The sequence below is a fragment of the Diprion similis genome, chromosome 6, assembly GCF_021155765.1.
Source record: "Diprion similis isolate iyDipSimi1 chromosome 6, iyDipSimi1.1, whole genome shotgun sequence".
Classification (NCBI taxonomy): Eukaryota; Metazoa; Arthropoda; class Insecta; order Hymenoptera; family Diprionidae; genus Diprion; species Diprion similis.
This window is the reverse complement of record NC_060110.1, coordinates 6,523,855-6,538,930: the sequence shown is the minus strand read 5'-3', so window position 1 is coordinate 6,538,930 and position 15,076 is coordinate 6,523,855. Positions and strand designations below refer to the sequence as shown.

The following is a 15,076-nucleotide window of genomic DNA, read 5'->3' as shown; positions in this document are numbered from 1 at the left end:
GAATTGCGGGATGGAAAACCGGGTTCTGCTGCGTCACTGCAACATGTGTCCCAGCTGTAGGAGATCCGGAAAATGCCTGCCTTCTAGGCATGTGTGAAGTGTATATGAGAAAAGAATGGTTATACATAAAGCACTGACAGTGAATAGTGAAAAAGTTCCCACGTTTGCCAGCTGCCGCTTGTTTGATCTGTGATTGCTAGCAATCTTGTCAACGCTTGTGTCTTATGCACCAGTCGAATTAGCGGTACGAAATCCAAAGGAAATTCTGTACATTATTTTTCACAATTGTCGTATACAGAACCTGGGCTTCACTCTAATCGTAAGTGGTTCAACGATTCCACTTAAAAACAGCAGTAAAAAACATCGATAAAAATGAAGAAGAAACAAAACAGGTTCAAAGACAAAATGATGACGTCCAATTAAGCTTCGAGAGGCTGATAATAACTGTCCCTGTCCCCCGTAGATAAATGCGGTATAATTGATCTTACTAGCTGCAAAACGGTATAAGAGCAGCGATGAACAACCATTTGGTTTGTATCGCTAAGCGCTGGAAGATGAATTGCTACTCGGGGAGTATAAGATTATTTTGTTCACAAACAGGGATAACAAGTTGCTGTCTGAAGCAGAGTGCATCTCAAGGTAATCGATTGTACAGGTCTTCGGGTCAAATTTTGAGCGGCAAAAAATGAAAGAAAGAATCTGAGAACAAGCCATGGAATACTAAGAAAATTTACCAAAAATGACGATTTTTTGAAAAGATATACAGTGAAGTCCAACTTAACCGTGAATAATATCGATGGATAACTTTAGAAAAAGTCAGAAACAAATTCGGAGGAACGTGTGGAAAATTTGACCGAAAATTTATTTGCAAAAAAAGAAAAATTTACTATTGTTAGATATTCAAAATCTGGATTTTTTTAGAAATTGCGGAATCCTCGAACATGTAGGGCAACGAATATTCAGACCTAATTCACCGTCGAGATTCCCAGCACTGATGAAACGGCTGAGAACAATGAGTTTGTTGTATTCAGTGGCCCGATTTCTTAAAATGGATCTGTCAAGCGTGTCTGCAGGGAGCTACAGGACTGAAGCGGGCAGTTTAAATTCGTTAAACTCTACTTACCATTAGTTTGTAGGGTTTAGAGTTCAGACTTCCAGTAAGCTCATGATACGCCTGGCTGGACCACACGCTGATATGGTCAACGAACAAAACAACAAAGATGCGACTTATATTTACCATTATTTGACCCTGCAGGGAGCTTGAGAAAAAGTTCTCAGCAGCTGCAGTTTCACCCCACTTCTCGACCCCTCGTGAATAAACAAACAAGAGAATTAGAGCCAGATTACACTCTCCATTAAATCGTTTGCCGTTTCTCTTCTTTTTTCACTGCTCCATAACCGTTTTTGGTAAATTTTTTATTCTTTGGTTTTTCGAAAGAAAAACCACTACGGAATCTCTTATATATAATATTTTTCAAACAACTTATAGCCAGCGTCTTACTGACGTCTTTTGAATTCCTGTATAACTAATATTACCGTCATTTACGGATCAAACTTATGATTTTAATGTAAATAATTTTGAGAATTCACTTCATGCTTGACATTGAGTCGCATTGACGAATATTTGAAGTGTATTCGGCTCCACAATTATGCAAAGAGTCCATTATAATTGACTAGAATTCACCACCAATAGAACTACAATTCTTTTCAACTTTGCAAGTAATTACTTAATTATTCAAGTCCTCGTGAATCACAAAACAGACGTCGGCTCGACCGACAGAAATTTATTTTTCGGCTCGTTTAACGCATTACTCAACCTCGAAGTGAATTAAGTATATACCTGCAAGAAGAAGAGGCGTACACACACACACACACATGTGGGACTATCAATAACTTCGGGTTCATATCATTGGTGGAACGTGCGCCAGCGGAAGATGTACTTTTCGAGACAATGGAGTGTACAAACGTACATAAAATACCGTACACACACATAATTATCTGGCTACTTCATCGGTTACTTTCACTAACTTCCGGCTATTGTTGGATGTGTAGCTATGATATTCAGACACTCGTCAAACGGACTGGCGACCGGATATCGCAGACAAAGCCTCTGCTTACCTCAATAGCTCGTCACATTAGTCAGACTAATCAAATGAACCCACGACTCAGGTTCGAAGCTATTACAAATTGGGATCATTCATTACTAATTTCTGTTAATCAGGAACTTTTACACGAGGAGAATATCAATTCTGATTGAATTAGGTGACTTGTCAATATAAAGTCATTTAGCTTTCTTGAACAATATCCCTTTTCAAAGATTAATATTTATTTCATCTCTTCTTCATAGTAAAATACAGTATAAAATATCATCACGCAGATTAATTCGGTCCCATTGATTGCTTTGTGAATCTCCTCGGTTACTCGCATCGATTAAATTCAAGTCAGTTTTTTACATAATGTGATCATCCTCTCATTTCTCCGGAAGCCAGATGTCCGAAGTGCAATCTCCGCCTGGGTATCTATAATTTTCGTCATTATTAAACTCATGATGTCAATGGCGGAAAAAGTACCAAGTAACATTTAAAACGTTTACCAAACTCGATTGTCTGGCTATTGAAATTTCGGTCATTTATGGGTTTCAACCCAACAAATATATCTTATCGTTTCGCCACTATTTCTTCTTAAAATTCAACAAGCAGTTCAACTACTGTACCAATGATAGAAAGAAAGTGAAATTTGCAAATTATGGCCCCTTAATTCCCCACGAAGCCTTATTACTTTAACTATTATTATTCGAACACAAACCTCATCTCGTGAGCCAATAGAATTTCGTCCTTGTCGGCTCCAAAGTCTACGAGAAAATCTTTATCCAGCGTCATGCCTCCGTTCTGAATATCGACATCGAGTTTCACCATAGTAGATCCGTGTCTGAAAAGAGCCACCATAAATAAGTTTCACAGACCATAATTTTAAGAATAGTTCTCCTGGATAGTACAGGCTTCCAAAATCTTTCACATACTTGACTTGTTCAGGGTAGAACTGTTTGTCCCAGGGTGAGAATAAGGACGTGGTGACGTAGAGGCGACGGCCATCGAGACTGAGCTGGATCATCTGGGGAGATCCGTGAAGTCGGCGTCCCTTGACGAAGACGGGTTCAGGCTGCTTGTCCAGCTCCTTATCGTCCACGACGCGAACTTTTCCATCGGAAAGAATACTTCCTCCGAGATAAATCCTACCGGTCAGTTTTGGATTGCGAGTATCGGTGATGTCATACTGCCGAACGTCACCGTGAAGCCAATTCGTCAGGTACAAATACTTGTCGTCAAGACTGAGTATGATGTCTGTGATCATGCCTGGAACGGTCGAGTGACTAATTGAAATAAAACTGGGAGTTGGATTTTCACGCCTGTTACCTTACATTTTGACACATTGCTGATCAAGAAATATTTATACGGTTAGTGAAAAAGAAAAATAATTCGGAGAATTAAGTCACCTTCCATGTACGGCGCTATCCAGCCCTCCACCTTCTTCGCCGGAATGCTGATGACCTTCTCAGCAGTCCATTCGCCTCCAGATTTCTTGAAGAACCGGAAGACGTTCGAGTGTATTGCACACCCTACGAAGCCTTCGGCCGAGGTTGGGTCGTGCAAGAACCGCGTCTCCAGTGGGGCGAAGCCTTCCTCGCCAAGGTCTAGGGTTTGCAAAAGTTTCCGCTCCGTCCACGAGTAGATGTTCAAACTTTTTCCGTAAGTTTCTGAAATGACGTATCGGACAAATGAGGATTTCTCGAGTTCAGAACCACTCAGATCTTACCTGCCGTGACGTGACCAGGTGCAAAACCCTTCTTGAAGGTTCTCGGCACTCCCCACTCGCTGGCTACCAAGACGTCATGATAAGGCTGGTACCAGAAATCGTATCCGAAGGCAGCCTCGTCTTTTGTCCAAGCGCCAGTCGTCTCTAGAGTGTTGCTGTCGATCGTCAGGAACGAGCCCAGGGCATCACCGTTAGGCTTTCCCATCGTGGAAATGATGATTTCACCCGTTGGCGAGCAGTGGGAGGTATGTGGAGTGGCCAGACCCCATTTGTGCATCTCTTCTGGCTCCAAGATCTAAGGTGGAACAGAGCATTCCATTTATGATCAAAGGCAAGAGATCGGTAATAACGGTCATTGATTTCAGCAAGGTGTGACCTTCTTGATCTTCGGGTTTCTCTCCTCGGAGAGGTCGACAAAGTAGACGCGGTCCGAAACTAGGCTGGGAAGAACCATAGTGTCCCGTTTCTTCGGCGAGTCGTAACAGCTGCTGCAAATGTTCCATCCTGAGTGATGGAGCTCGTCCCCAACATTCGGCATTCGGAGTTTGTGGATTATCTATGAAATTTATAATCTCGTGATTGTCATTTTTCCATAGAATGCAAACAACAAAGCAGTGAGCTATGAACAGAGCATAAGGGAGGTCAGGTTTGCGCAATAAGTTATCGCGATTAGGATCGTACAAGTAGCAGAATGGTCTAAAATCAAACCTACTTTTAGGAGTTTTCTTTTTTAAAGAAAATGAAAACATTGGGAGCAATTTGAGCTTGAGGGTTTTATTATTTATAGTTTCAAGAATACTTCAGAATTTTTTCGTTGAAATTAATAAAAAAATGGCGGCATGGCGCATATAAGTAGCGAACGATCATTGTATTGAGCAATTTGTATTCGATCGACCTGAAATTTTGACACAATCTTTGAATCTTGTTTACCGACTTGAGCTCGTGGCTAGATTTTTTAATTTCAATCCCAATTTTTTTTTATGAAAACCTTTTTAACATTTTTTTTATTACCAAAAAGTGAAATTTGTTTATAATAAATTTCAACATTTGTACGAGGAACTCGAACCCAAAAATGTTTCGTAATTGAAATAAATTTTTTCATCTGACACAAGTTGGACAGTGATATCAGGAGACGCGCAACTGCAAAAGCCCTCGAGTTCAGCGTCATTCGCTGCCTATATACACCATGTCAGCATTTTGTTTTTTGATTTTAATTTAAAAAATTTCAAAATGTTCCTAAAACTATAAACAATAAAGCCCTTAACTCGAATTGCTCTAAGTATTTTAATTTACTTGAAAAAAACTCCTATAACCGATATGAACCGGTATGATGAGATCCACTAAGCTGTAATAACCCCCCCCCCCCCCACCCCCACCCCCACCCCTCGCCCTTAAGACAGCTTAGTAAAAGCACACAGCACCATCGTTCTCAAACAGTTCAGTGATAGATATTAAAGGCGTAAGACATGCGCACGTCACAAGTTGGTAAGGCTTCCCACGATTACGCGAGGGGCATATAAAGTGTCACAAGATAACACATCGGTAGGTAATCATAACAGATATCATTCACAAATAATACATTCTCACACTGTAAAAATCTGGCATGAAATGATGTATATAATGCTTTTGATAAATGAACGCGCCAACGATAATGTTTGTTACTCAATATGTAGATTAGATTTCCGTAGCTCTACCGAACGTCGCAGTTTGCCCGAGACTTTATTTTTAACTCTTGCCACTGCGACAGCGCTGCACGATTCTTATCGCTGGTTAAACAATCAACTGTCTTTTCTACCAGCACGTTAATAGCTATTGTGTGATTTATGTGATGCGAAAGCGAGAGCCGAAGATTTTCGTCCACACAGTAAAGAGTGGGGATTCGGGGTCTGCGACAAAATTTCTGGGCGTTTGACTATAGCTCGATACGATTTCGCAAGGAATCAACCGAATAAGAAGAGATAAACCGGTGAACCTGAGAGTACGTTGAGCTCTTCGGGTCCACGTCGACGGTCGCAAGAACATCGGGTTTCGTGGGGTCAGGCTGGATGCAGACGACGTAGATGATCTCTTCTCTAGGTCCCTCAAGCATGGCTGCCAAGGGGCTTTTGTACCCGGGTCCAGAACAGCATCCGCCTTCTGGAATCATTACAGACACAACGGTGATCGGGCAAGAGCAAGCGAGAACCTGCTGTTGCAGATTTCGTTCTTTCTGGCTTAAGGCCAGAACGGAGGCAACGGATTTGCAATGCAGCTCCGGAAGAAGAGAGAGCGAGAGAGAGCGAGAGAATAATTTCGTTCTCTAAGCGCGTCGTATAGTTGGCGAAAATCAGGGTAAAACTATAACGCTCACCTTTTGTTGCAGCTGCCATGATTATTGCGTTTCTTCTCAATGTGCTAACGCCCGGTAAGGCTCGGTATTCGACCCAACGACGCCGAGTAACAGAATCAAACTAAACACATCGGTGCCTCTGTTCGTCAGTTGAAGTGTTTGAACTGAACCAGCTCACTTACTCGCTCACTCGCTCGCTCACTCGCTCACTCACTCGTTCCCTGCGTCTGTTCTTCTTTATTTTTTCACTATCTCTCTCAGTGATGGTCAACAGCCTTGACCAAGACCAAGACCGTGTGGCTTCGGTGACAGCAAAAGATGTGCCACTCGGGTTGCATCTTGACGGTCGCCAGGCGCAGAGTTCGTATTCTCGACTTGTCAGGCAAGATTAAAACAAGTCCAAGTAACTTAACTTGAATTTTTTAAACATATACCCAGATATGTAAAATAGTATTTTATCATTTTCCTTGGATTGTTTGCTGAAAATATCAAATCGATTTCGTCTCATCGCATTTTGTAAGATGATTTGTACGACAAAGTCAGGATGATTATACGTATGTAAGTGAGCAACGCTTCCAAAGTTTCGGGGAACTTGTATTGCTTCTTAAACAGAAGCTAGTCTTTCCATGGCTTCGTGATTGACCGTAGAATATGCAGATAAGAATTTCTGAATTAAATTGAAACAAAATTCTAATGATTTTTTTTTTTTTATATTTTCAAATACCTACCATCATATAGCAAGTAAATATCAGTTTATTCTTGAATCGTTATCGTACGAGTGATCGGCATTCTTCTCATGTTTTTCGTGAAGAAGGGCGCATATCATCAGATTGTCTCTATGTAAAATCGCGAGCTTTCGGAGCTGACCCTTGGCCACTTCCGTTCTTGACGCGATGATGTCTAAGCCGTCGTCCAGTTTATCCAGGTCGGTGCTGATGTTTGCTACCATCTCCAGTAGCAGGGCATTCCGCCGGGCTTCCAAAGTGAACTTTTTACTGGTCAAAACGGCAACCAGGACGATGGTCATGAAGATACTAAGACCCAGAAGACTCTTTTGAAAGCCAGTCGTCATGCCGCAGGAATGCAGTCGATCCTTGCAGACGTCCTCGACCCTCCCATTTCGTGTGGAAAACCCTGTTTTGTTGGTACAAGCAAGCCAAGCACTAATTCACCTTTATCGAAAAACACGGAGTCACTCGACACTAGAGGATTCGTCTTTTCGAAGTAAAATCAGCGCGGCTTTTCAGGCAAGTACAGCAACTCAAGAGAGAAGCCAAGAACGTTGGGTGAAGTCGCCGTGCAATTAGATAACAGAGAGCAATCAGTCCCGACGAACTCTATGATAGGCTGGATTTTATGTATAACCAGATGATGTAATTCAAGTCACTCGGTACTTGTTGATACAATCACTTCTGATGGCCGATGGAGGCGACCGCCCCACGTGCAGGTGCGGTTCACCCGCCCTCAGCGTGGACCCCGAACTGCCTTGCTGTGTCACAGTTGATAGAGGCGATTCCTCGCAGCCCCGACGGCGCAGGCGTACGCGAATCAATAAATCCCCAATCTCATGGCGGTTTTTTGAACTAGTTACAGAGTTCAGGGCGTCGAATATTCATTTTTGGATAACTAGGTTCAAATGGTTTGCATGTTCTATAACGTGTCCCCACACCCTGCAGCCGTTTTTAATCGACGAGCCATGGATGTTCTCGATCGATTTTCAATGTTCGCGATGTTTAACTAGAGAGCGAATTACTGCCATAAATAATCTAACAGTTGTCGCTCGACGTCTGTCTGCTATATGTATACCAGTCACGCGATGGTAACCGGTCATTTGTTACCGCTGAAACAAGACTGTATGACGGGCTAAGGTAGAAAAGGTTGTTGGGGATTGAGCTCATTTTTCTTTCACAGAACCTTTTAATTCGTCTAATTGCACCTGTTCTTAACAATAATGTTGAGCATGATCTCACAACTAGGTTCTTTGTAACCTTCACTAGGGGGGTATTTTTCGCAAAATGAGACTGTACGGCAAAAGGGTAACCGTATTTTCACGTATCTTTACATTGCCCGTTCTGCTTTATTAAAAATATCTTAAAACTAATTTTGTTACATTATAGTTTGCGTAGGCAAATGACATGTGACTAATTTTCAAGCATGGACGATGAGATTCACATCCAATGGTTTTCAGCGTGGGTCATTGCATAGCCTCCTTTTCCTTGTCAGGATTGCTTGGTATCGTGGGAATCGGCGTCATCTTTACGCCTGCGTATTTTTCTCGGGGCAGGAATCTACGGTATAAATAAATAAAATAAACCTCACATTACCTGAGGAGTGAGAATTTCAAAACAAAAAACAAGTGGATCGATCATAAACCTGTGTATTATCGGCGAAAAATGATCCTTGTCCAGATCCTTGGGGTCTGGAATACCGGTGACAAAGCTCGCGATGATACCACAAATAACCACAGTTACGTAGCCGATAAGGGAGTAGTAGAGGAAAGAAACGGTGAAGAGGATCATGGGTTCGTCTTCCGGCTCCATAGGGGGTAGCGTGGGCTGGATCCGGTCAGTAATGTTCAATGTATACGGACAGTTATCCGTGGACGTTGGCAGCGGGTCGTACCGTATGTTCTTTTTTATTTTGTGAATTTGGGCACCCATAACAATCCACGCTGATGCGATGGTGCCCACGACACCTCCGATTATGGTGCCCTTGTTATTTGCCCATGGGACTAACATCCCGAGGGTGAATAAGCCGAGAGTAGTCCCGGAAGTCACACCAGTCATGCTCGAGGACATTGTGAATATGTCACCCAACTGCTCGGCTACCAGGACCAGGGCAACGCAGAGCATTCCCAACACGACGACGGTAACCTATCGGTTCAAAGTGGTTTCTAGGTATGATAATGATTCTATGATTGCCTTCTATGTCTTTTCTATATCCCCTCACCTTCATAACCCTTGTTGCCGTTTGTTCCTTCGTTGGACTTTCCGGCACCCAACGGGAGATGAAATCTTCCCATATCGTTCCAGCCACTGTATTCAAGGCACTGCTCATGGATGACAAGGCGGAGCTGACGAGAGCAGCGAGGAAGAGACCTGGCAACCCGGGAATTCCACCGGCAACGTCCATCACGTAGTAGGGTAGAATCTGGTCTGGTTGGGCTACTGCCTGTGTGACATTTAAAGTTTCATTTGAATGATGAACAGTCGTTTCAATACTTTAAATAAGTTTCGAAAACCTTGCAAAAATCAACTCACCTCTGTCACAATCGGATCACAGTCATGATATTTGGAGTACATTATTAGCCCGGTATAGACAGAAATGCCTTTTACCACGATTATACCAGCACACATGAGACAAATGGTTCTGTTGGTGAGACAATTAATAGTGGGCCTTGAGAATATGAAAAATCGAACTATATCAGTATAGATAAAAACCTTACATTCTGGCATCTGAGAGAGATGGTACTGAAAGAAATCTTTGTAAAGAATTCTGACTGATGCCTATACCGGAAATCCAGGTTGTCGTCATGCCAATCGAAATACCCCAGAAGCTAGTTCGAACGAACGGGCTGGGGTTCATGCTACGCCATAGAATTACACGGTTACTCTTTGCTGAATACTTTTACTAAGGATTGGCTAATCGATTACTTACTCGAAGAATATAATTCGGCCACCTTCTTCGGATATACGCCAAATCTCTTGAAATCCACCGATCGAGATTATGCCAAGAATGAGCACGGTGAAGAGAGTGATCACTGTCACAGTGAATTGAATTGTGTCCGTCCACACCACCGCTTTAAGTCCACCCTGAAGTTATGAAGAACTTTGAGGATTGATTATTATTCATTTTACTTACATGGTCAGAAAATAACTCATGAACTATACTCACCACAGTCGTGTAAAAGATACAGACAAGTCCGATGATAAGCGCGATATAGTGAAGATCGAAACCAGTCACCTGAGCAAATGCCAACGCTGGTCCATAAACGACGATTGGAGTGTGAAGTATCAGACTAAGAATGAAGATGACCGAGGCAAATTGTCGAACTGATCTCGAGAATCTGATCTCCAAGTATTTGAAGGAACTGGTTAACTGGAGTTTGTAGAAAACCGGAAGAAAGACGTACGATGTTACGACGCCAGTTATAAATGTGGTGAATATGCAAGCTGCGTATTGTGTTCCATACCGATAAGCCTCGGCGGGAACTCCGAGCAAGGTAATTCCTGACAAGTGGCTGATGAAGAAAAAAGTGACCACGTGTGAACTAAGCCATTTCCTTGGTATGGAAGATTGCATATGGAGAAATAAAACATCCAGATACTAACCTAGCAGTTATGCTCATCGCTACTGGTAAATAGCTCATGGTTTTTCCTCCTAGTAAGTATTCCGTGGTAGTATCTTGCTTCTTGCTGAAGAATCCGAAGTAAGTGCCGACCACTGCACTAACGCAGAGCATTGTGACGAAGAGGAAGTAATCAACCCATCCAAAGGTGAGGTGTTCGACATTGTTCTGGATGGTATTCACTAGGGAGAAATTGTTCGTAGACATTTTTAATTTTATTTCACTACCAAGAAGAAGTCGAATGAGAACATGTGTGGCCACTGAAACGAATGGACACAAAATGATGATGATTAGCAGCAGAGAACGTGAATGTCCAAGAAATACTGGCAGATAAATGTGATATGGAGTTGCTCATAGCGAGTATAATTGCACGCATGTTCAGCATTTAAAAATGACAGATAAAATGATTTAGAGTAGTGCTGGCTGGCGCCTTGGAATATGCAAACAGACTTTGATATAAAGTGCAAATTTGAATTTCCTGTGAGCTCAGGGCTGAAATAGCATTGGAAGTTGCAGTAGTAGTAGATTAGAACACGAATGGCAGCCTGAATTTTTATAATATTCAAGTTCCAAGTGAACCAATAATCCCCTTCCACATTCGAGCAAAATAAGTAGGGGGACGATTGTTCTTTCTGAAGTCTATCGCCCACAAACCAGGTTTCAGACAATGACTTATACGACGAAACGCTGAGCCGTTTGTACGATGTGTCAGTCATGGTTGGTCGTTTCCATTGCATCAAGCGTCTGGACCGACTACTTTTGCGAGGAGGACAAATATTAACGAACCTTCACATATTTCAACTCGCAAAGATAACGTGCAACAGCAAGATCGGTTTGAATGATACACGTACAGCTTAATATTTGGCACATGAAAATTTAATAATAAATAGTTCGTTTACATGTTCTCCAAATACATTTATAAATAAATAAACCTATTATACAATGTACTTTTCGCTGACATTTCCATGCGGGAATTGAGCTACGCGATCTACAAGGCGAATTTCATTCACGTCTAACAAAATTCATGTACACAATTTATCATGCTATGTTGTATCCAAACTGCGCAAATCTGAAAGCAAACTGACATTCCGAAAATGTGATAACAAAACCCGTTATGCTTCTCGAATACTGATGTAGCAATTGGAATAATTTGCATTTTTAAGCTCCATTCATTTTTTTTTCACCATCACAGTAAACGGAGACTCTTTGAGTACTGGAATCACCTCCACTTCACATGGCCTCTTTTTCTTTATCTGGTACCTCGGGAATTGGCTTCAGGGGTACTTCGGTGTATTTCTCTCGCGGAAGGAACCTAGAGTTGAACAAAAATAAGCAAAAGAAAACACAGGTTCAAGTACAATAAGGTAAGTAACCCCCACAAACCTCTGAACAATCGGGGCAAAGTGATCCCTGTTCAATTCATTAGGGTTTGATCGACCAGTTAAAAGGCTGGCAATGGTTCCGCTAAATACGACGACTGTAATTCCGACCAAGGAATAGTAGAGGAAGGAGATGGTGTAGAGGATCATGGGTTCGTCTTTGGAATCGACCGGCGTAACCGACGTCGACTCTATCAAATGTGTCATGTTCGGTTGATTCGCGCAATTAGCTATCGAGGTCGGAAGTGACTCGTAGGTGTCTTTCACTTTCTCGACTTGGGCGCCTACTATCATCCATGTTGAGACGGCAAAGCCCATGATCCCTCCGATCACGGCGCCCTTATAATTCGCCCACGGAACCATCATTCCGAGAACGTAGAAACCCATGATAGTTCCAGCCGTAACGCCGTGCATGGTCGTAGACACGGCGAATATGTCACCTAAGTGCTCTACGACGAAAACGGAAAAGATGCACAGGATTCCCAATAAAACCACGGTCACCTGTTTGCAGAAATTAATTTTTCAAGATTTCACTACAGTCACTCCTACTCGGTTCCTCACCTTCATCACTCTTGTGGCCATTACTTCTTTTTTGTCATTCTCTGGAATCCAGGGGGAGATGAAGTCTTCCCATATGGTTCCAGCTGCCGTGTTTAATCCACCGCTCATCGTTGATAAGGCAGAACTCACAAGAGCGGATATGAAGAGTCCTGGCAGTCCAGGAATGTTTCCTGCGACGTCCATTACGTAATAGGGTAACATCTGATCTGCCTTCTCTACAATCTGGGTTATACTCAGAGATTATTTCATGACGCTGTTTAATGAATGACGTACTTGAGCCGAGAAGTTGAACTCACTTTTGCTGTAACCGGGTCGCAGTCGTGATATTTGGAAAATATTATCAGACCAGTGGCGACGGATATCCACTTTGCGGTAACCAATCCTACACACAGTACCCAGATGGATCTGGAGTTTCAAGATCTTTGTACTGTCGAAACACAGACAAGCTTGCAAAATGAAACTTTGGTATGAATAGAAACCTTACACTCTAGCTTCCGAAAGTGTTGGCACAGCAAGGAATCTCTGCATACTGCCTTGATTAACGCTGATGTTAGCAGCCCAAGATGTTGTCAGACCAAGAGATACTGCCCAGAAACTACTTCGAACGAATGGACTGGGATTCATACTGTGGGAAAGTTTCGACCGTTTTTGAAAGTTTTCATATTCCTTGATTGTTTTCTGATAATTACGAACTAGATTCATCCTTACTCGAAAAATATCAGACGACCTCCTTCCCCGGATATCCGCCAGATCTCGCTAATACCGCCAACGGAGATGATACCCAAGGTAAGAACGATAAAAAGAGTGACAATTGTGACGGTGAACTGAATCGTGTCAGTCCATACCACGGCTTTGAGTCCACCCTTGTATAAGGAAGAGATTAGTGGATTAATGAAACATAATCGCTTGTACTTGCTGATCATTTTCGATGTTATTGAAGCTTGATTTACCATTAATACTCACTACAGTTGTGTAGAAAATACAGACACCTCCTATAACAGGAGCGACGTAATGCATTTCAAAACCGGTCACCTGGGCAAAGGCCAGTGCGGGTCCATAGATAACAAGGGGCGTATGAAGAATCAAAGATATGGTATAGAGAACTGAGGCAAACTGTCGAACCATCCTGCCAAACCTTAGTTCCAAGTACTCAAAAGTGCTGGACAGCTGGAGCTTATGGAAGACCGGAAGGAAGATGTACGAGGTCAACAAGCACATGAAGATGGTGGTGAATATGCAAGCTGCGTACTGAGTCCCGTACTTGTAAACCTCAGAGGGGATTCCCAATAGTGTGATACCCGATACGTGACTGGAGAGAGAGACTTATCACAATGAATGGCTTGGATATACAATTATATTAATCTGATTTTCTTTCGTTCATTCGCAACTGATCGCTGTCTCTTTACCGTGTCTTTAAAATATGTATACTGACCCTGCAGTTATGCTCATGGCGACTGGAAAGTAGTTCATTGCTTTACCACCGAAAAGATATTCCTTCTTCGTGTCTTGCTTTTTGCCGAAGAATCCAAAGTAGACACCGACTGCGGCGCTGATGCTGAGCATCATGAAGAACAGAGTGTAGTCCATCCATCCGAATGTTAAGTGCTCGATATACTTCTGGCCAGTGCCCACTATGGAAGAATTATTGGTTGACATCTTTGGCTTTTTTCTCCGTTACGTGTCCCTTGAAGACTGCGCTGCGGATTTTTGATCTTCGATCAGAGCAATGATCTGACACGGTAAAGCAATCATCAATCTGAGCAGAGAACGTCTAGGAAGCTCGAGGAATACTGAGTGTAATCTAGCGATGGGGACCCGCGCGTGGAAGGCACTATTCTGCGTATGTTCATGATTTACAATCGACAGATAAACGGACGCCTTGAAATTTACAAACAAGTTCTACTGCGTGGCTGGAAGGTTTGAACTATTACATGCACTCTCAGATGAAATTTCCTTAGAAAAGGTTGTGCTTGTTGTCGTAGGTTCCACAGCACGCTGCGCAATTCAAGACTTCTTTCGGGATCTGTGCATTGTTCGTTTGGAAGAAAGATGCCGCGATGCATAGTATGCATCGGAGTGTCGAGTTTTGTAAAGTGATACCGTTTTCTCGAATTTGCATCTCGTGAACCGTGCATTTCGTTATCTATAAATTGCGGAATTAACAACGCATTATGCACCTACGCGTTGCATCAGATTCTGCAATCCAGTATCGTCGTGACTAGTCTGGTTTCCGTGACCTTTCCTTCAAGCCAAAACAAACAATCGTTAAAACCGCTGCAAAAACGCGGTTGGTGTATCAAAATTGTCAACGTCTGGTAAAAATGAGCTATTTATGGTCAAAGTACATATTACCTAAATCAGAGTCGGGCTTTTATACACACGTATAAATTTGGCAACAGTGACCTTGTGCTGCGTTTAGCTTCGTCGGATTGCTGCTTTGCAAACTTTGTCTATTATCTTACATTTTTGTCACCTTATATTTACCTCGAGATATAAATCTGCTAATTAATTTTACGTGCGGTGATTCTTTGAATGAAACTGGGATTTAATTGACGATTTTTAGAATTTGGAAAATGCATCAGAAGAACATGAACTCTCACTCAACAATTTATTTCAATATTTACAGTCTTACGTTTGCAGATGCAA

The 15,076-nt window shown here is 42.3% G+C and overlaps 3 protein-coding genes across 3 annotated transcripts; all 3 read right to left on the bottom strand.

The window, feature by feature from the left end:
• Window positions 1–2,290: 2,290 nt before the first annotated feature.
• Window positions 2,291–14,106, bottom strand: LOC124407120 (methanethiol oxidase). Its single transcript, XM_046882960.1, has 13 exons — window positions 13,863–14,106; window positions 13,394–13,739; window positions 13,139–13,293; window positions 12,915–13,055; window positions 12,727–12,835; window positions 12,404–12,652; window positions 5,786–5,998; window positions 4,190–4,369; window positions 3,814–4,108; window positions 3,494–3,754; window positions 3,020–3,353; window positions 2,806–2,928; window positions 2,291–2,519 (listed from the first exon to the last, which is right to left on the bottom strand). The coding sequence occupies exons 1-13, from the start codon at window positions 14,084–14,086 to the stop codon at window positions 2,471–2,473; spliced, it is 2,679 nt and encodes an 892-aa protein (XP_046738916.1). The 5' UTR covers window positions 14,087–14,106; the 3' UTR covers window positions 2,291–2,470.
• Window positions 6,350–7,352, bottom strand: LOC124407126. Its single transcript, XM_046882972.1, has 2 exons — window positions 6,907–7,352; window positions 6,350–6,809 (listed from the first exon to the last, which is right to left on the bottom strand). The coding sequence occupies exons 1-2, from the start codon at window positions 7,212–7,214 to the stop codon at window positions 6,758–6,760; spliced, it is 360 nt and encodes a 119-aa protein (XP_046738928.1). The 5' UTR covers window positions 7,215–7,352; the 3' UTR covers window positions 6,350–6,757.
• LOC124407121 (sodium-coupled monocarboxylate transporter 1-like) lies at window positions 8,198–10,741 on the bottom strand. The gene is made up of 8 exons (XM_046882961.1): window positions 10,474–10,741; window positions 10,037–10,382; window positions 9,800–9,954; window positions 9,588–9,728; window positions 9,403–9,511; window positions 9,092–9,313; window positions 8,516–9,015; window positions 8,198–8,430 (listed from the first exon to the last, which is right to left on the bottom strand). The coding sequence occupies exons 1-8, from the start codon at window positions 10,695–10,697 to the stop codon at window positions 8,337–8,339; spliced, it is 1,791 nt and encodes a 596-aa protein (XP_046738917.1). The 5' UTR covers window positions 10,698–10,741; the 3' UTR covers window positions 8,198–8,336.
• Window positions 14,107–15,076: the final 970 nt, after the last annotated feature.

Excerpts from the sequence above, each read along its gene's own strand:
- LOC124407126 (XM_046882972.1), bottom strand. The coding sequence starts at position 7,214 with ATGACGACTGGCTTTCAAAAGAGTCTTCTGGGTCTTAGTATCTTCATG. Across the intron at positions 6,810-6,906 it reads GATCACTCGTACGATAACGA|AAATTCTTATCTGCATATTC; the intron begins TTCAAGAATAAA and ends AATTTAATTCAG.
- LOC124407121 (XM_046882961.1), bottom strand. The coding sequence starts at position 10,697 with ATGTCTACGAACAATTTCTCCCTAGTGAATACCATCCAGAACAATGTC. Across the intron at positions 10,383-10,473 it reads GCGATGAGCATAACTGCTAG|CCACTTGTCAGGAATTACCT; the intron begins GTTAGTATCTGG and ends TTTCTTCATCAG. Across the intron at positions 8,431-8,515 it reads TTTTCGCCGATAATACACAG|ATTCCTGCCCCGAGAAAAAT; the intron begins GTTTATGATCGA and ends TTTATACCGTAG.
- LOC124407120 (XM_046882960.1), bottom strand. The coding sequence starts at position 14,086 with ATGTCAACCAATAATTCTTCCATAGTGGGCACTGGCCAGAAGTATATC. Across the intron at positions 12,836-12,914 it reads ACACTTTCGGAAGCTAGAGT|ATCCATCTGGGTACTGTGTG; the intron begins GTAAGGTTTCTA and ends TTGAAACTCCAG. Across the intron at positions 5,999-12,403 it reads ACCGAGTAGGAGTGACTGTA|GTTCTCGCTTGCTCTTGCCC; the intron begins GTGAAATCTTGA and ends CTGCAACAGCAG.